Source organism: Vulpes vulpes, chromosome 3, assembly GCF_048418805.1.
Source record: "Vulpes vulpes isolate BD-2025 chromosome 3, VulVul3, whole genome shotgun sequence".
Taxonomy (NCBI): domain Eukaryota; kingdom Metazoa; phylum Chordata; class Mammalia; order Carnivora; family Canidae; genus Vulpes; species Vulpes vulpes.
In genome coordinates, this window is record NC_132782.1 from 137,010,261 (window position 1) to 137,031,263 (window position 21,003).

The 21,003-nt window shown below is 34.9% G+C and overlaps 1 protein-coding gene across 13 annotated transcripts in view; it reads left to right on the forward strand.

Annotated features, from left to right (window-relative positions):
• The window catches only part of COL24A1 (collagen type XXIV alpha 1 chain), a 387,560-nt gene that overhangs the window by 222,152 nt on the left and 144,405 nt on the right, over positions 1-21,003 (forward strand). For all 13 annotated transcript variants that reach the window (XM_072754694.1, XM_072754691.1, XM_072754695.1 and 10 more), the window contains one exon: positions 15,422-15,475. In XM_072754694.1, coding sequence (XP_072610795.1) covers positions 15,422-15,475 — 54 coding nt within the window. The remainder of the gene's footprint in view (positions 1-15,421; positions 15,476-21,003) is intronic.

The following is a 21,003-nucleotide window of genomic DNA, read 5'->3' on the forward strand; positions in this document are numbered from 1 at the left end:
GAAAAATCTTTTTTTCTGCTATAGCAGTTGTCACTAAGGTCACTGCATTTACTTGTTCCTCTTTGAAATCTGCTGCCCCCTGCCTGTTGTTTCCCGTAATAGCATGATATTTGACAGTGGTCAAATCTAAAGCCTCAGAGACCTAAAAGAGAAAAATTGCTCTATCCAGGGAAAGAATTTATGTGTGACAGTGTTATTTATTGAAGTCATCGCCAAAGAACATTCTTTGAGTATTAATATTCATCATCTGGGTTTCTGTTATATCAATGCAAATGGTATTTATATAGATTCTTTTCACTTTGCTATGTTGTATATAAAGCTTAAAATATATGGCAATGAGTAGAGAAATTTGAAGCTCATCACATTCTTGTTATTGTAGAGAAAGGAAGCCGAGAGAAATAAAATACTCATTTTATATATTATTGACTTCCTTAGAATTTTACTTTCATTTGCAGCCTATTAGATATGCCTAGATAAATGCAAAATGTGATATTTGACTTCCTCAATCAAATAAAAGACATTAGAACCATTTGTAACTATAGCTTAAGGCAAGCAATTGAGTACAGTTACTTTAGTGAAGGATATGGGTTGGACATAAATCATTTATAATAGTTGTTGAGGTTTACATGGCTCTATACCTACATTATCTCCTTGATTGAACTGAAAAAGACTTCTGAGATCTTAGGGAAGCTAGGATCAATCAGACCAAGAAATTCAGATGGTCCCAAAGATTTATTTGATCCTCCACAGTAATCTAGATGTCTCTAGTCATCTATGCAACTGTCAACAAGCAGGCAGTGCTGTATAATAAAAAGATATATTGAAGATCAGACTGACCTTTGCTCCAGTACATGCTTCTAACAGCTGTATAGTTTGACTAAATTGGTTAGCTCGCTGGATATTTTCCTTGTATGTAAAATTAGAGAGACATCTCTAAATTGTCATAATTCTAAAGCCAGGTATTAAATGAAAAATGGTAACACATTTCTTGCCGAGATAATCAGGAGAAGTACATCTGTCAATGGGCCAACTCTGTTTCCTGTACTTGCCTTCCATCCACATGTAGATCTGACTCAGGAGGAATGGTCATGATCCATGGTGTTATTAAGATACACCTGGGTAATTGCTAAAAACCTGGGTAATTGTTTTTAGATATCTAAATCTGATAAACACACTTCTTGATTTTTTTAAACCTAGATATTCTTTCAGTTGATAAGTTAGGGATGTTAAATCTCCAATGATTTTGTATTTCTGTTTCTCTCTTTAAATTTGTCAAATTTTGCTTTATATATTTTAAAACACTGTTTTAAGAATATTCACATTTATGATTATAATGTCTTCCTGATGAACTGACCCCCTTTTATTTTTACAAAAATTCCTCTATATCTCTAGTAATACTTTTTATTCCTGCTAATACTGTTTGTTTTGACATTTGCTTTATTTGATCAATAAATCTCTACAGCCTACTTATGCTTGCAGCTTGCTTGGCCTATCTTTTTCATTCATTTACTTTCAACCCATCTGCATTTTGGCATCTAAAGTACGTGTCTTTTAATTGGGTCTTTTTTTTAAATTATTATTCATTCTGAAGATCTCTATCTTTTAATTAGTGTTCAGTCCATTTCCATTTAATGTAATTATCAGTTTGGTTGTACTTTGACCAACCATTTTATGGTTATTCTTCCCTTGTGGTGGTATTGTTGTTCAGTGCCTTCTTTTGGCATTGAGCACTCTGTTTTAATTTAGATATTGGCTTTTTATCTATATTTCTTTGAACTATTATTTTTAAGTGATTATTTTAAGCCAGGACTCAGTAAACATTTTCTGTAGAAAACAAGTGCTGGTCCAGATTTGACCCCCAGGCTGTAGTTTGCCAGCTGCTGGTTTAGGGATTATAGTACACATCCTAACTTTCCAAAGTCTGCTTAGAGTTAATATAGTAATGCTTAACATAATTGTAAGAAATTTGCAACTGTATACACCGATTCACCATCAACATCCTGTTGTTTATACTATCATTGTTTACATGTCTTACATCTATGTGTGCTATAAACCCTTTTTTGCAAAGTTAAATTTTGCTTTAATATAAAAAAGTATTTTTGTTTTAATATAAGTGAAATATGTGTTTTAGGGTATTTATGGGAAAAGTAGCATTTTTAAAAAAATTATCTATGTGTTTACTTTTCTGATATTCTCCATTGTTTTTCTGTAGATCTGCATTTCCAAATGGTATCATTTCCCTGAAGCCTATAGAACTTCCTTTAGATTCCTTATAGTCAAATTTTGCCAGTCATGAATTCTCTTAGTATTTGTTTGTGAAAAAGTGTTTGCTTCACTTTCATTTTTTAATTTTATATGAATTCTTTTTTAAAGTTTTTAAGTTAGTTAACATACAGTATTATATTAATTTCTGGTGTACAGTATAGTAATTTGACACTTCCATACATCGCTCTGTGCTCATCACAACAAGTACACTCCTCAATCCACATTACTTGGTTAGTCCATCCCCCTGGGCACCCACCTCCCGTCTGGTAACCATCAATTTGTTCTCTATAGTTAATAGTCTGTTTCGTGGTTTGCTTTCTCTCTCTTTCTCTCTCTCTCTCTTTTTGCCTTTGCTGGTTTGTTTTGTTTCTTAAATTCCACATATGAGCAAAATCATTTTTTCCACTGGATATAGAATTATGGATTAAGAGGGCTTTCTTTTATTTGTTTCCATTCAGTACTATAAAGATCACATGTCATTTTCTTTGGGCCTCAACTATTTCTGATGAGAACTCCACATTTATCTGTATCATTGTTCCCCCTGCATGAGATGTATCATTTTTCTCTGGCTACTTTCAAGGTTCTTTACTTTCGACTGTTAGTAGTTTGACTAGTAGTTTGATGTGCCTACATGGATTTTCTTTGCATTTATTATTCAGCTTGAGATTTGCTGAGCTTCTTTTGTGTGTAAATTGTCGTTTTCACTAAATTTAGAAGTTTTTCAACTTTGTTTATTTCAGGTTTTTTTTTCCTATTCTATCTTCTCTTTCCTTTCCTTCTTGGATTCCAATTAAATACGTATTAAACATTTTGATATCATCCCTTAAGTCCCTGAGGCCTCATTCATTCCTTTTTTTTTTTTTTCAAAGATTTTGTTTATTTATTCACGAGAGACAGGCACAGACATAGGCAGATGAAGGAGCAAGCTCCCTGCAGGGAGCCTGATGAGGAACTCAGTCCCCGGGCCAAAGGATCCCGACCTGAGCCAAAGGCAGACGCTCAACCACTGAGCTACCCAAGTGCCCTGGCTTTAGTCATTCCAATTTTAATCTGTCTGTTTCCTGTTTTCTTTTTTAGTTGGATAACCTAATTCTATCTTCCTACTCACTTTTTAAGCCCACTCAGCAAAACTATTTATGATATGGAATTTTTAAGTTTTATTTCAGATATTTTTTTGTTCTGTAATTTCCATCTTTATAGATGCTGTTCTTCTGAGATTTCCTATTTGTCATTCATCATAACTGCATTTTTATTTACATTACTGAGCATATTTATAATAGCCACTTTAAATCCTTATGGGATAATTCTACCATTTGGGTAATTTTGAGTTTGCTCTCCATTAATTGTCTTTTCTTGTAAATATGGGAAAATTTTCCTGTCTAGTAGTTTTGAGTTATATCTTGGACATTTTATTTTCTTAAGTAGTCTCTATGCTCAGCATAGAGCCCAACAAGGAGCTTGAACTCATGACCCTGAGATCAAAACCTGAGCTGGGATCAAAAGTCAGATGTTTCACTGACTGAGCCACCCAGGCACTCCTATATGTTGAATATTTTAAATGGTTAATTGTTTCATTTTGTTTTTTGATTTGGCAAATCATTTACTTGATTGCTTTCAAACTCCAAATTCTCTCTCCGCTATAGTAGCTCCCTGCTAAAAACTCTGTCCAATTCTTTTTTGGCTTTGGTAGGATGCTTGGTATGTACCATATCAATACTTACTTCAAATGTTACCAAGAGATTTAAGCAGAGTTTACACTCAGAATTTGAGATTCCTTCTCTCTGGATTTCTCTTCCATCATTTCCCAGCAGCTGTCACTCCACATTCCACCTTCTAGTTCTCCATGCCAGTAAGACTGTAGATTTCTATCCTCTTTTTTTCTTAATCATCCTATATAGCTTACCTTCTGGCTAAAAGCCATATTTAAAATAAAAAATCAAACACTCATTTTAGTGCCATTCCTGTCTTCTACATGTAGACCTTTCCACTCTAATTTTTACCTGCTTTTTATCTTTCTTCAATGTTATCAGGCTTTTATAAGATATTTTGTCCTGGGTTTATAGTTACCTGTAACTATAGGTGTTTTGACAGGAGCTACTTGGCCAATATTGGAAGTGGAAACTCTTAACAGTTCTTTAAGTAGTTTCCTGAAGTAACTCAGAATATTTGAGAAATATTTATTTTATAATCCTTACATTACACAAAGTATATAGTATTAACTATTCTTTCTCTCTTTTCAGATAATGAGATATAGTTTTCGTAATCCTACAATGAAATAACATTTACATGCTTGCTTATCCTTATAGAAAAACCTTTGAGGACGATCTATATATTTACTGAATATGGAAAAGGCATTGAGTGTTTGATTTTTTTGTTGAAATCAGTAGAATGCAATTCAGTACAGTGGATGAGCATGGCATTGGAATCAGACATTGGACATCAAATACTGGTTCTGCCACTTACGAGGTGTTTTGACTTTATAAAACTTATTTAACCTCACTGAGTCTCAGTTTTTGTATCTTTAAAGTGACATATCTTTTGGGGAGCACAGGTGGTACAGTCAGTTAAGCATCTGACTCTTGATTTCAGCTCAGGTCAGATATGAGTTGTGAGATCAAGCCTGGCATCAGGCTCCATGCTCAGTACAAAGTCTGCTTGGATTTTTCTCTCTCTCGCTCTCTGCCCTCCCCCCACCACCACACACATGTGAGTGCACTCTTCTATGTCTCTCTCAAATAAATATTTTTTTAATAAAAATAAAATAAAATGAGATTTTTTATAATAAATTTATTTTTTATTGGTGTTCAATTTGCCAACATACAGAATAACAGCCAGTGCTCATCCTGTCAGGTGCCCCCCTCAGTGCCCGCCACCCATTCACCTCCACCCCCCGCCCTCCTCCCCTTCCACCACCCCTAGTTCGTTTCCCAGAGTTAGGAGTCTTTATGTTCTGTCTCCCTTTCTGATATTTCCCACACATTTCTTCTCCCTTCCCTTATATTCCCTTTCACTATTATTTATATTCCCCAAATGAATGAGAACATATAATGTTTGTCCTTCGATTGACTTACTTCACTCAGCATAATACCCTCCAGTTCCATCCACATTGAAGCAAATGGTGGGTATTTGTCATTTCTAATGGCTGAGTAATATTCCATTGTGTACATAAACCACATCTTCTTTTATCCATTCATCTTTCGATGGACACCAAGGCTCCTTCCACAGTTTGGCTATTGTGGCCATTACTGCTATAAACATCGGGGTGCAGGTGTCCTGACTTTTCATTGCATCTGTATCTTTGGGGTAAATCCCCAGCAGTGCAATTGCTGGGTCGTAGGGCAGCTCTATTTTTAACTCTTTGAGGAACCTCCACACAGTTTTCCAGAGTGGCTGCACCAGTTCACATTCCCACCAACAGTGTAAGAGGGTTCCCTTTTCTCCGCATCCTCTGCAACATTTGTGGTTTCCTCCCTTGTTAATTTTCCCCATTCTCACTGGTGTGAGGTGGTATCTCATTGTGGCTCAACACCAAAGAAACAAACAATCCAATCATGAAATGGGCAAAAGACATGAAGAGAAATCTCACAGAGGAAGACATAGACATGGCCAACATGCACATGAGAAAATGCTCTGCATCACTTGCCATCAGGGAAATACAAAATGAGATTTTATAGTTATATCAAATGATGTTCATTATGTGCTTGGCATATGCTTTCAATACATAGTAACAAATACTCATTATTCTTTGAGTCATCATTATCATAATTGCTGGGTTGAAGTCATGGAGCAAGAAGTTCTACCACAAAGAGTATATTTTCAGTACTATCTGAAAAGCCTTAATGGGGATTTTTATTTTGTATTAGCTTGTGCTTTGTTTGTCTCTAATAAAAATAAGTAGATCCACTTAGATCATTTCATAACTTTGCCAAACAGCTTTTATGAACCATTAACCTTGTTGAAATATATATATCAAGCTTGACATGGTATATGAACACATGTTACAAAGCAAATCAGGCAGACATTATTTAAGTTTCTAAACTTTTTCAGTATATTTCAGTTGGTATATGAGGCACAAAAGGAACCCTTATATTGATCCTGTCTCTTTAACTTTGGAGCCTGGAGTGAATGGATAACATAAAGTTTTCATGACTGAAACAAGGCCTTAGTCAGCTGTGAGTCTGTGATTTCACATATCTTTCTTTAACCAGAGAACTACACACACCTAAATATAGCATTAATGACTATAACTTAGAAATTGTTTTATGTTGCTAGGAATTTTAAATAACTTTACTTCCAATTTAATATCATATTTTCCTTTGCATTTAGTTTTAATATAAAATGGTGATTGTGATCCACTGTATAACTGCCAACTTCTCAGGGTCAATAATGTAGATCAAGCAAATTACAAATAGGGAAGGGCATAATTTCCATATCATTCATAGTCATCAGTGTCTGGCACACAATACATCCTCAATATATTGTTAAATGGAATAATCAAAGAGGATCTGAAATTTGATTTAGTTTTATATACCATTTTAGAATATACACCCACTTCTGAGACTCAATTTAATGGTACCATAGATGGCATGATGTAAAAATAAGGGAAAATAAAGGATGTTAGAGTTCAATTTAGTCATTTCTGGCCATCTAGCTTCTGAGACTCCTATGCCTTACCAGTTTTTAAGGACATAAGTTATACTTACTAACACATCACAAGGTTGTTATTTTTGGAGAAAGAAACCATTTTTATAGCAATATTAAAGGTATAAAAATTTAAAATAATTCTGGATAATTGTCTCTGAATATAAGTGGGGATTAAGTATAAGAATACAGATAGGTATAAGGAATTTCTACAACTCAACAACAACAAAAAAGACAACTTGATTAAAAAATGAGCAAAAGGACTTGAATGGACATTTCTCCAAAGAAGATATACAAATGGCCAATAAGCACTTGAGAAGATGCTCAATATTACTAGATATTAGAGAAATGTGAATCTGAAACACAGTGAGATAACCACTTCTCACCCCCTTAGAACAGATATTATTAAAGAAAAACTGAAACAAAACACACATACACACACAAAGTAACTAGTGTTAGCAAAGAAGTAGAAAAACTAGAACCCTTGTGCATTGCTGATGGAAATGTAAAATGGTAAGGTTGTTATTCCTAGGTATCTTATGTTTTGGTACAATAGTAAGGTGAGATTTCTATGGAAAACAGTTTGGTTTTCCTTAAACAGTTCAACATAGCATTAATATGTAACCCATCAATTCCACTTTAGATATATACCTCAAAGAATTGAAAGCAGGAACTTAGAAACTTTAACACTTTTGTGGTGTTTATAGGCATAGTATTCACAATACCCAAAAGGTAGAAAACCCAAGTGTCCACTGATGGATGAATGGATATACAAAATATGATATAAACCTACAATGGAATACTATTGAACTTTAAAGAAAGTTTTTTTAAGTTTTTATTTAAATTCTGATTAATTAACATAACAGTATAATATTAGTTTCAGGCATACAATTTAGTGATTCAGCACCTCCATACATTACCAGGTGCCCATCACAAATGTACTCCTTAATCCTCATCACCTAGGTAATCCATGCACCCCACATACATCTCCCTTCTGGTAACCATCAGTTTGTTCTCTATAGTTAACAGTCTGTCTCTTGGTTTACCTTTCTTCTTTTTTTTTTCCTATGCTTCTTTGTTTTGTTTACTAGATTCCACATGTGAGTGAAATCATATGGTATTTGTCTTTCTCTGACTTCTTTCACTTAGCACAATACTCTCTAGCTCCATCCATGTCATTGCAAATGGCATGATTTCATTCTTTTTTATTGCTGAGTAATACTCCAGTGTGTGTGTGTGTGTGTGTGTGTGTGTGTGTGTGTGTGTGTGTATCACATCTTTATCCATTCATCAGTCAATGGATACTTGGGCTGATTCCATATCTTGGCTATTATAGATAATGCTGCTATAAACTTTGGGGTGCATGTATCCCTTTGAATCGGCATTTTTGTATTCTCTAGGTAAATACTTAGTAGTGTGATTGCTGGATCAATGAATGCTTGTATTTTTAACTTTGTGGAACCTCCATACTATTTTTCAGAGTAACTGTACCAGTTTGCCTTCCCACCACCAGTGTAAGAGTCTTCCCCTTTCTCTATATCCTCACCAACACCTATTGTTTCCTATGCTGTCAATTTTAGCCATACTGGCAGGAGTGAGATGATACCTCATTATAGTTTTGATTTGCTTTTCCCTCATAGTAGGTAAGGTTGAGCATTTCTCTTCATGTGTCTATTAGCCATCTGTATGTCTTCTTTGGAAAAGTGTCTATTCATGCCTTCTGCCTATTTTTTAACTGGATTATTTGGTTTTTGGGTGTTGAGTTTTGTAAGTTCTTTATACATTTTGGATACTAACCTTTTATCAGATATGTCATTTGCAAATATCTTCTCCCATTCCAAAGGTTGCCATTTAATTTTGATTGTTTCCTTTGCTGTGTAGAAGCTTTTTATTTGGAAGAAGTCCCAACAGTTTACTTTTGCTTTTGTTTCCCTTGCCTTAGAAGACATATGTTTAGAAAGATGTAGCTACAGTCCATGTCAGATAAGTTACTGCCTATGTTCTCTTCTAAGATTTTTATGGTTTCAAGTCTCACATTTCAGTCTTTAATCCATTTTGTTGTTGTTGTTTAAAGATTTTATTTATTCATGAGAGACACAGAGAGGCAGAGACATAGGCAGAGGGAGAAGCAGGCTCCCCGCAGGAAGCCTGATGTGGGACTCAATCCCAGGTCCCCAGGATCACAACCTGAGCCAAAGGCAGATGCTCAACCACTGAGCTACCCAGGCATCCCCTTTAATCCATTTTGAATTTATTTTTGTGTATGGTGCAAGAAAGTAATCCTGTTTCATTCTTTCTATTGCTATCTAGTTTTTCTCAATACCATTTGTTGTTAAAGAGACTATCATTTTCCCATTGGATATTCTTTCCTGCATCGTAGAAGATCAATTGACCATATAATTATGGGTTTGTTTCTGGGTTTTCTGTTCTGTTCTATTGATCTATATGTTTATTTTTGTGCCAGTACCATACTGTTTTGATCACTACAACTATGTAATATAAGTTGAGGGTCCAGAATTGTGATGCCTCCAGCTTTGCTTTTCCTTTTCAAGATTGCTTTGACTGTTTGGGGTCTTTGTGGTTCCATACAAATTTTAGGATTGTTTGTTCTAGCTCTGTAAAATGTGCTACTGGTATTTTGATAGGGATTTCATTAAATCTGTAGATTGCTTTTGTGTAGTGTTGACATTTTAATAATATTTGTTCTTCTAATCCATGAGCATGGAATCTCTATCCATTTCTTTGTGTCATCTTCAATTTCTTTCATCAGTGTTTTATAGTTTTCAGAGTATAAGTCCTTCACCTCTTTGGTTAAGTTTATTCCTAGGTATCTTATGTTTTTGGTACAATTGTAAATAGGATTGATTCCTTAATTTCTCTTTCTGCTGCCTCATTATTGGTGTATAGAAATGCAACAGATTTCCATACATTGATTTTTGTGTTCTGTGACTTTACTGAACTGATTTGTCAGTTCTATCAGTTTTGGGTGAAATCTTTTGCATTTTCTATATATGGTATTATGTCATCTGCAAATAGTGAAAATTTTACTTCTTTCTTCCCAGTTTGGATGCCTTTTATTTCTTTATGGTGTCTGACTGCTATGGTTAGGATTTCCAGTACTCTGTTGAATAGAAGTGACAAGAGTAGACATCCCTGTCTTGTTCCTGACCATAGAGGAAAAGCTCTCAATTTCTCCCCAGTGAGGATATTAGCTATGGATTTTTCATAAATGGCCTTTATTATGTTGAGATATGTTCCCTTTAAACCTACTTTGTTGAGAGTTTTTATCATGAGTGGATGTTGTACTGTCAAATGCTTTTCCTGCATCTATTGTCTTGATCATTTGGTTCTTTTCCTTTCTTTTATTAATGTGATGTATAACATTGATTTATTTGTGAATATTCAACCACCCTTTCAGCCCAGGAATAAATCCCAGCTGATGGTGGTGAAGGATTTTTTTTTAATATACTGTTGGATTTGATCTGCTAGTATTATGTTGAGGATTTTTGCAAGCATGTTCATCAGAGATATTGGCCAATGGTTCTTCTTGGTAGTCTTTTTCTGGTTTTATTATCAAGGAAATCCTGGCTTCAGAGAATAAATTTGGAAGTTTTCATTCCTTAACTATTTTTTTGGAGTAATTTGAGAAGAATAAGTATTAACTCTTCTTTAAATGTTTGGTAGAATTCATCTGTGAAGCCATCTTAGTCCTGGACTTTAGTTTTTTGGGGATTTTTTTTGTGGGGGGGGATTTTTTTTATTACTGATTCAATTTCTTTGCTGACTATTGGTCTGTTCAAGTGTTCTATTTCCTTTTGTTTCAACTTTGATAGTTTATATGTTTCTAGGGATTTATCCATTTTTTTAAGGTTGTCCAGTTCGTTGACATATAGTTTTCATAATATTCTCTTATAGTTATTTGTATTTCTGTGGTATTGGTTATTATTTTTTCTTTCTCATTTGTGATACTATTTTTTGAAGGGCCCTTTCTCTTTTCTTCTTGATAAGTTTTGCTCAAGGTTTATCAGTTTTATTGTTTTTCTTTTTTCCAAGAACTCGCCCCTGGTTTTATTGATCTGTTCTATTGTCTTTTTCATTTCTAGATCATTTATTTTTCTACTCTGATTTTCTTATTTCTTCCCTTCTGTTGGCTTTAGGCTTTGTTTGTAGTTCTTTTTCTAGTTCCTTTAGATGTAAAGTTAGGTTATTTATTTGAGATGTTTCTTGCTTCTTAAGGTAGATCTGTATTGCTATTTACTTCTCTTTTAGGACCCTTTTACTGCATTTCAAAGGATTTGGACCATTCTATTTTCATTTTTATTTGTTTCCACGTACTTTTTCATTTCTTCTTTTATTTCCTAGTTGACCCATTTATTGTTTGGTAGCATGATTTTTAATGTCCATCTAGTTTGATCTTTCCAGACTTTTTCTTGTAGTTGACTTCTAGTCTCATAGTGTTATGGTGGGAAAAGATGCATCGTATGACTTCAGTCTTCTTATACTTTTTGAGACCTACTTTGTGACCTACTGTATGATCTATTCTGGAAAATGTTCCATGTGCACTTGAAAAGAATATGTATTCTGCTGTTTTAGGATGGAATGATCTTAATATGTCTGCTAAATCCATCTAATCCAGGGGGATCCCTGGGTGGCACAGTGGTTTAGCGCCTGCCTTTGGCCCAGGGCGTGATCCTGGCATCCTGGGATAGAGTCCCACGTTGGGCTCCCTGCATGGAGCCTGCTTCTCCCTCTGCCTGTGTCTCCGCCTCTCTCTCTCTCTCTCTCTGTGCCTTTCATGAATAAATAAATAAATAAATAAATAAATAAATAAATAAATAAAATCTTTAAAAATAAAATAAAATAAAATAAAATAAAATAAAATAAAATAAAATAAATCCATCTAGTCCAGTATGTCATTCAAAGCCATTGTTTCCTTATTGATTTTCTGTTTAGATCATCTGTCCATTGATGTAAGTGGGGTGTTAAAATTATTATTATTGTATTATTATTTATTAGTTCCTTTTTTTCTTTGTTATTAATTGTTTTAAATATTTGGGTGCTCCCATGTTAGGTGTATAAATATTTTTAAGTATTTGAATTCTCCCATATTAGGTACATAAATATTTACAATTGCTATGTCTTCTTCTTGGACTGGCCCCCTTATGATTCTATAAAATCCTTCCTTGTCTCTCATTACAGTCTTTGTTTTATTTTTTATTTTTTTAAAGATTTTATTTATTTATTCATGAGAGACAGAGAGAGAGAGAGAAGCAGAGACACAGGCAGAGGGAGAAGCAGGCTCCATGCAGGGAACCTGATGTGGGACTCGATCCCAGGACTCCAGGATCATGCCCTGGCGCGGAAGGCAGGCGCTAAACCACTGAGCCAACCAGGGATTCCCCACAGTCTTTGTTTTAAAGTCAGTTTGTCCAATATAAGCATTATTACTCTGGCTTTCTTTTGACATCCATTTGCACGATCAATATTTCTTCATTTCCTCACTTTCAATCAGGTAGCTTCAGGTCTAAAATGAATCTCTGTAGGCAGCATATAGATGGGTCTTGTTTTTTTATCCATTCTAAAACTCTATGCACATAAATGTTTAGTCCATTTATAGTCAAAGTAATTATTGATAAATATTTATTTATTGCCATTTTATTATTTGTCTTGGGGTTGTTTCTGGAGATGTCTCTGATCCTTTCTTGCCTTTCTGTCTTACATTGTTTGCAGATATATTGATAATGATATACTTGGATTTCTTTCTTTTTATTCTTTGCATGTGCCTTAGTGGTTTTTGATATATGATTACCATTAGGTTTGTAAATAACCCCTTCTGCACATAGCAGTCTATATTAAATTAATGGTAATTTAAGTTTGAACCCATTCTTTTCTACTCTTCTCTACACACTTTAGGTATATGTTATTATATTATATATCTTTTTTGTGAGTTCTTTGAATGATTTTTTTATTTTTGATAAAACTGATTTTGTGTTTCCTGCCTTTATACTGTAACTTTTGGTCTTTCCTTTCCACTCAAAGATTCCCCTTAAATACTTCTTGCAGGGCTGGGTTAGTTGTCATGGATTCCTTCCATTTTGGTTTGTGTAGGATACTCTCTATCTATATCCTTCTATGCTGAATGATAGCCTTGCTGGATAGAGTATTCTTGGTTTCAGATTTTTCCCATTCAGCCCTTTGAATATATCATGCCACTTTCTCTGGCTTGCCAAATTTCTGTTGATAAATCTCCTGCTAGCCTTATGGATTTTCCCTTGTAAATGAAAGACTTCTTTGTCTTGCTGCTTTTAAGATTTTTTTTATTAGTAAATTTTGCAAATTTAGTGACAATATGTCTTGGTCTGAGCCTGCTTTTGTTGATTTTGACAAGGTTCTCTGTGCCTCCTATATCTGGATGTCTGTTTCCTTCCCTGGATTAGGGAAGTTTTCAGCTATTATTTCTCCAAATAAATTTTCTGCCCCATTTTCTCTCTTTTCTTCTTCTGGGACTCCTATAATACAAGTGTTATTACATTTGATGGAGTCACTGAGTTCCATAATGCTTGCTATATATATTTGTTTTGCATAATTCTTCCTTCTGTCTTTTTTCAGCTTTATTGCTTTCCATTATTTTGTCTTCTAAGTCATTAGTTTATTCCTTTGCTTCTTCCAAACTGATATTCATTGCATCAAGCATGTTTCTAATCTCACTTATTGCACTCTTCATCTCTGATTGATTCTTTTTTTTTTAAACTCTCTTATCTCTGTGATAAGGATCACACTGATATTTTCTCTTCTTTTCTCAAGTTCAGTGAATATCCTTATGGTCATTGCTTTAAATTCTCCATCAGGCATGTTACTTATATATGTTTTGCTTTGGTCTCTAGCCATGACTTTAATTTGTTCTTTCATTTGGGATAAATTCCTCTGTATTCTCATTTTGTGTAAGTCTCTGCCTACTTCTCTGTGTTAGAAAAGCCAGTTGTATCTTCTGTTCCTGGAATTAATGGCCTTATGAAAAAGAAGTCATATAGTGCCCAGGGCCTGGCACTTCAGGGAGTTTCTCCTGGCACATGTGTGCTGCATGTGCTCTGCTATTGTGTCCTGGCTGATCTATCTATTAGGCCATTTATTTGCAGAGGCTCCTCTGAGTAATGTGGGCAGTATTTGGCTCTTGGCCTGAATGTGGTGAGTTTTAACTAGGTATGCTCTGGTATGTTTGTGAAATGAGACCTGTCACCACCTCCACCAGAACTGAGGTTCTGCAGAACTCTCTGATTGGGAGACCCGGTATGGACAGGGATTTTTGCTGGTCTTCTTGGGGAGCCTGCTATGCTGGGACCAAGGCAAGTGTGACTGAGAAAGGCAGTTCCATCAGAGTTCAGGATGGTAGGGCTTAGTGTAAACAAGTTAGGCAGCCAGTGTCAGTGCTGCTCACTCCTTCCCACAGATGACTGTTTATGCTGAAGGGTGCAGGAGGCAAATAATGCCAGCTAGCTCCTTTGTTCCCAGACAAGTGTCTCTTTGAACACTGCTTCTCAGGGATTTTCTCTAAAAAGAGTATATAGTGGCCCCCCACTTTGTGCCCCAAGCACTCTTTAGGTTGATGTTTCCATTCTATATGCTTCCAGGTTGTTTGCCCACCTTCTGTCCAAGAGCAGCACAGTGCCCTTTGGGCTCTATCCCAGCCCAGCCTGCTGGCTTTTAAAACTAGGCTTTAAGCTCCACTGGTTATAAGAACTCACAAAATTCAGCCCTTCTCATTTTTCAAGCCAATAGCTTTGGGGATATATTCTTGTGCATTCCCCTGTGTGCTTTTCTCTCTTGCCTTTTTCCACAACCAAAGTTTCCTTCCTTCCACAGCAGTCAAGATTCACTTCTCCCCTAAACCATGTCTCTGCCCTTCCTGCCTTCTTCAATATGGCTTCTACTGTCCCTTTAGTTATGGAGTTTTTTCTATCAGTCTTCAAGTCAATTTCTGGGGTATTTGGATAATTTGATAATTACCTTGTTGTATTTTTGGGCTGAGAGGAATCTGGCATCCTCCCATGCCACTGATATCTTACTCCTCACCAATACTGGTGAAACTTGAAGACATGCCATGTGAAAGGAGCCGAACACAAAAGAACAAATGTAGTATAACTACTTATATAAGGCACCTAGCGTACTCAAATTAGAGGCAGAATGCAGAATGATTGTTGCCAGGGAAAACAGGGAGGGGGAAAAGGGTGCTATTTAACGGGTATAGAATTTGAGTCTGGGAAGATAAACGATTCTAAAAATAGATAGTGATGATAGTAGTGCCCAACAATGCAAAGGTACTTAATGCCACAAAACTGCACATTTAAACACTGTTAAGATGGTAAATTTTATGTTATGTATATTTTACAATAAAAAGAAAAGAGGGAATAGAGGTAGACAGAAAAATGGGTGGGAAGATTGTAAAGGAAGGCTGAGGTAAGGAAGTAAAACATCTTCAAGCATCACTTTTTCTTAAATTTTGCCTTTGTTTATTCAGGGTTTACAAGGACCCCCTGGGAGTACAGGAGAGAGGGGACTTGAAGGAGAACCAGTAAGTTTATCTTTGTACTTTTCTAATTTACTTTTCTGTTATTGCCCTCTTGTGCTATGGCTGGTACATTTTTGAAAGCAGCATTTATCATGGGCCTAATTATATAGAAAATATATATAGAAAATGTGGTTTTTAGTGCCTTTCTGGCCTCATATAGTCAGATTTGGTCCTGTTTTTCTGGAACTGGTAAAACTTCACATATTTCTATTTTCAACAAGGATGGCTCTGTTTTATTGACTTGCAGAAATTTTCTTTGTGAATGGCTTGCTGTTCTTAAAATGATTATATTATCCTGCCACACACACACAAAATCAGATTTTTGAGACCAATTCTGTAATAAAATACCATACAAAGAAGCCAAACTATACATCCAATGGGCCTAAATGTACAAACATGACAGAAATACAGTTCATCAATAATTCAAAAACTTACATCACGATTTCAAAAATGTAATTCAATTATGAAATTTCCATGGAAAATAATTGTGAAAAGGAAAGATTTTGTCACGGTTACTCTTTCACTTATTCTTTATTGCCTATGAAGTCATTTTTCTAGTTAATGGTATCAGATGTAATATGCTGTAACATGTTTGTAAGATTTATAATACAATATAGTCTTTCAAACTCTACTGGGTTGATTTTATCTATTAGTTGACCCAGAGGCTTACAGGTGGCCTTTGCATAATTCATTTAGCTAGTAGCAAGTGGAAAATTTAACAGTCAAAGAGCTATTCTTACTAAATTGTATTCATTTCCTCCTTTACATATTTAACCTATGATATAAGTTCTCTAAGCAATAAGTAAATATTTGAATGTATATATAATTCTTTCCAAATGAAGAATTTTGGATACAGTGTTGATTTTTTCAAACCAAACTCCTCTTGATTCTCTCCCTGTTTTGTATCTCTTGCCATCACAATCCTAATATTTATTTGACCAAAAATAATGCAATTTTTGGTCAAATATCTTTAGCATTATTTATTTAAATATCTCTTTGAAAAAGTTTGTAGCTCTTTGAAATTAGAGACTGTTTCTCTCACCTTTGTAATCTTGCCTGGTATAATGCCTTGCATATTAGATCTACTTAGTGTATGTTTGTTAAACTCAGTAGACAAAGGGTCATTTGCCCAAAAGCATAATCGTTTAGTCAGTAATATTAGATGAAGGGAAATGCAATGAAAGCTAACTTAATCTTAATAAGGAACACATTTAAGTAAAGTATGTCAAAAGAGCTATTGCAATTGCAGAGATAATATCTTAGGCTTTATATAAGAAAAGACTTGTTACTGTAGACATAAACAACTAAATAGTTTAAAAGCACCTAAAAATTGACATTCAGGTCACCGGATCCATGGGGCTGGTAAATAAAATATAAATCAGTTTATAGTGGATATGACGGCTTTGTTTTATATGTTTGAGCTGCCTGGTTAAATCATAGAAAAGAAGTAAATTGGCAAAATGAAGGACACAGAAGAGATGTTGAAACATATTATATTTTGAGAATCATAAAATAGAGAGGGCTACAACTTTTCTATAGTCAGCACCTATTAAAGTTGTCTCTTATTAAGTACCTGTAAGTAAGTATTGAAGTTTCATTCTAATGATAGAAATATCCCAATTAAATTATCACAGAGATAAGTGGATATTTACAAACTGAGATAAATGCTGTGAATTATAGGAATTCAATTTTAAAAAAAAAATATGTAACAGAGAAACAAGAAAGGCTTCCAGAGGAGAAACATTTGATCTTAGGATCTCAAGGATGAATAGCAGTTATATAGGCAAAGATGAGAGAGGTTATTTTAGAGAGAAGTCACGAGTTGAGAGGAATCTCTACATACTTATTTGAAGATCTAACAGAAAGCTAACACGGAAAAAATAAAAAAGAAAGGGACGCCTGGGTAGCTCAGCAGTTGAGTGTCTGCCTTTGCCTCTGGAATTCCGGGATCAAGTCCCGCTTCAGGCTCCTGCATGGAAGCCTGCTTCTCCTCCCTCTGCCTATGTCTCTGCCTCTCTCTGTGTTTCTCATGAATAAATAAATAAAATCTTAAAAAAAAGAAAGAAAGCTAGCATGGCAATGGCATAGTCAAGAAGTATAAGATGAGGATGGACAAGGAAGCAGGGGACAAAGCATAGAGCTTTGTGAGCCCTACTCCCAAGGTTTGTATTTTTATCATAAGAACAAAGGGATATCATTGAACAGATAAAGACTAGTTTATGATCATATTATTGTTTTGTAAAGATCATTCAAACAAATTAGAAAGGACTAAAAATGGACAAGAAATCCTTTTGTTGCAATAATACAAAAAGAGATAGTAGAACCCTTTTGATAGACGTGGATAGCTATAAAAGATTCAACAGGAGATAAGAAATCAACAAGAGATAGACTGTCCATATATAAAGTGATTCCTAAGTTTCTGGCTGACCCAAATAAATATTTTTTATACCTTTACACATTGAAAAACTACCTTTAAAAAGGAAGGTGAGAGGAATGCTATAGTTTCTAAAAAAAATCAATTCTTGATACTTTTGCTTTAGAATATGTACTCCAACTTAAAAACTATTATTTTTTAGGTATACTTCCTTATTTGAGTACCAGAAGTCACTTCCACTTATGTTAAAAGATAATAGACAGAATTCGCAGATTAATTTAAAGTATATGATAAAACCTGATGTTAACTTACTTATGAAGATATAAAAAATGGCAACCGTTCTAGAAACAAAAGATCAAGGATTAGTGTCTTGGTAGAATTTTGACAGTACTAAAATAAGATAAAAATAGCACCAACAGAAAAAGCTAAAGATAAATTTCAGCCACATACGAGAAAAATGAAGTAAAATTCAACTACATATAAAAAGAATTAAGTGAATGAAATGAAAGACAAATGAAATGAAAGAAGAATTACAAAAATGGCAAAAATCACTTAATATTAAGAAGGCTATAATATAGCATATTACAGGTATAATAAGAAAATGCTAAAAAACAAGTACTCAATAACATTCAGCAACTATTTTTGATTTGTTAAAAATTATAGTAAAATGGTTTCTGGTCTGAACTGTAAGGATCTTGGAAGCTGTCATCCCTCTTCTTACAACAAGGAAAAAGCTGAGCAAACTGAAAATCAACAACTTTTTAAACCGTTGAGGTCAAAGGACCAACTGTTGCCTGAAAACTGGAGAGACAGACAGGAAGATACAGAGAACCACAGCTTACCAGAAGCAGAAGTCCATAACTGGATGGTAGGAGCACTTTAAACTATAATTATATTTGTCAATTTAAAGTTGACAAATTGCTTAAGACACAATTTAGGCCATCAAAATTGTTTAAAAACTAAGAGGGGACCCCTTATGTTCCTGAATTTTACCACCAAGAGACCTGCTAGGTTCTTACTATAAAGTTCAGAGACATACCTGTTTCTTCATGTAACAGTGGGATGGGAAAAGAAACCATTTTTGAAATACACTCCGAGTTCTCTGTTCTCCTTAACAAAGCTTGCCCACAAGGGAAATAATTATATCAGAGCCAGACTGATTTGGGTTTTGCTGAAGCCTACTGAACTTGGGAGAAGAGCAATTCCCAACCCTAGCTGCTTCTAATCTTCAACATAGGGGAAAGGAAATACCTCAACTCAAGGCTCACTAAAAGACTGAGATGTAATTATAAAACTATAGAGTGCTTCTCCTCCCTTATAATTTACCATCACGTTAATAGGGGTCGTATATAATAGCGGAGGACTATAGCTAAAACAACTGCAAACCCGAACCCTATTTAAGGCATCTCTGGGAAAGCCTAAAGACAACAGACAAGACAAAAACAATGACACTAGGAGGAAACTTAGCTTCTGACACCATAATGCCACAACAGTAAACACAGCCTAATTCTCAGCAAGATAACTTAAAACCTTACACTAAAGGCCTATTTACCTCAGGTCTTTTCACCTTAAGCATCATGTTTTTCAACAAAAAAATTACAGGGCATGATAAAGGGGGAAAAACAGTCTGAAGACACAAAACAAGAATCAGGAACAGACTCAGATATAGCAGAGATTTTGAAATTTTCAGACTAGGAATTTAAAAGTAAGATAGAAGGCATCTGAGTGGCTTAGTTGGCTAAGTGGCTGCCTTTGGCTCAGGTCATGATCCCCAGGGTCCTGGGACTGAGTCCCACATTAGGCTCCCTACTCAGTGGGGAGTCTCCGTCTTCCTCTGCTCCCCAGTCCCCCCCCGCCCCCGTCATGTGCTTGAGTTCTCTCTTTCTCTCTCTCAAATAAATAAACTTTTTTAAAAAGTGAATTAGAAATAGACTCTCTCAGACAAGCAAAAACTGACAGAATTTGTCACTAGTAGACTAGCCTTATAAGAAATGTTAAATGAAATTCTTTAGAGGGAAGAAAAGTAATACAGATGAGAATCTAGGATAGAAGAAAGGAAGAACTTTAGAAGGAATATATAAAAGGAAAACCAAATCTTTTCTTTCCTAATAATTCTTAATTATTAGAATAGGTAATTTATACAAAATAATAATCACAACAGTGTATTTAGTCTCATACCTTATGGTTGAGTGTAGTGGTATAGTGTTATTTGAAAATAGACTTGGATCAATTGTGAATATACATTGCAAACTCTAAAGAAACCACTAAAAAATCTAAAACAAGTATAACTGCTATGATAAAACAAGAGAGAAAATGGAATCAACTAAAATTCACTGTTAAAATACAGTGGGCTAAAAGAGTGGAAGACAAAAAAAAAGGAAAGAAAGAACAAAAGTAACAAGTAGAAAATAAAAACAAAAAATAGTAGATAAGAACCCAACTATGTGGAAAACCCCAAACAATTGACAAAAGCAAGAACAAGAACAAAATACCAAACCTCTCCTGGAACTAATAAGCAATTATAACAAGGTTGCAGGATATCAGGATACAAGATTAACATACAGGGATCCCTGGGTGGCGCAGCGGTTTGGCGCCTGCCTTTGGCCCAGGGCGCGATCCTCGAGACCCGGGGTCGAATCCCACATCGGGCTCCTGGTGCATGGAGCCTGCTTCTCCCTCTGCCTATGTCTCTCTCTCTCTCTCTCTCTCTCTCTCTCTTGCTGTGTGACTATCATAAATAAATAAAAATTAAAAAAAAAAAGATTAACATACAAAAGTCACTTGCTTTCCGTATACCAGCAACAAGCAATTGGAATTTGAAATTTAAAACACAACACCATTTACACTAGCATCAAAAATAATAAAAAAAAAGGAGTAGGTATAAATCTAACAAAATATATACAGAATATATGAGGAAAACTACAAAACTGATTAAAGAAATAAAAGATCTAAATAAATAGGTATTTCATGTTCATAGATAGGAAGACTAAATATTGATAGGATGTCACAACTTAATCTATAGATTTAATGCAATTCCAGTCAGAATACTAGCAAGTTACTCTGTAGATATTGATAAATTCTAAAATTCATATGGAAAGCCGAAAAAAAAACCCAGAAAAGCCAAAATAATAGTAAAGAACAAAGTCAGAGGACTGGC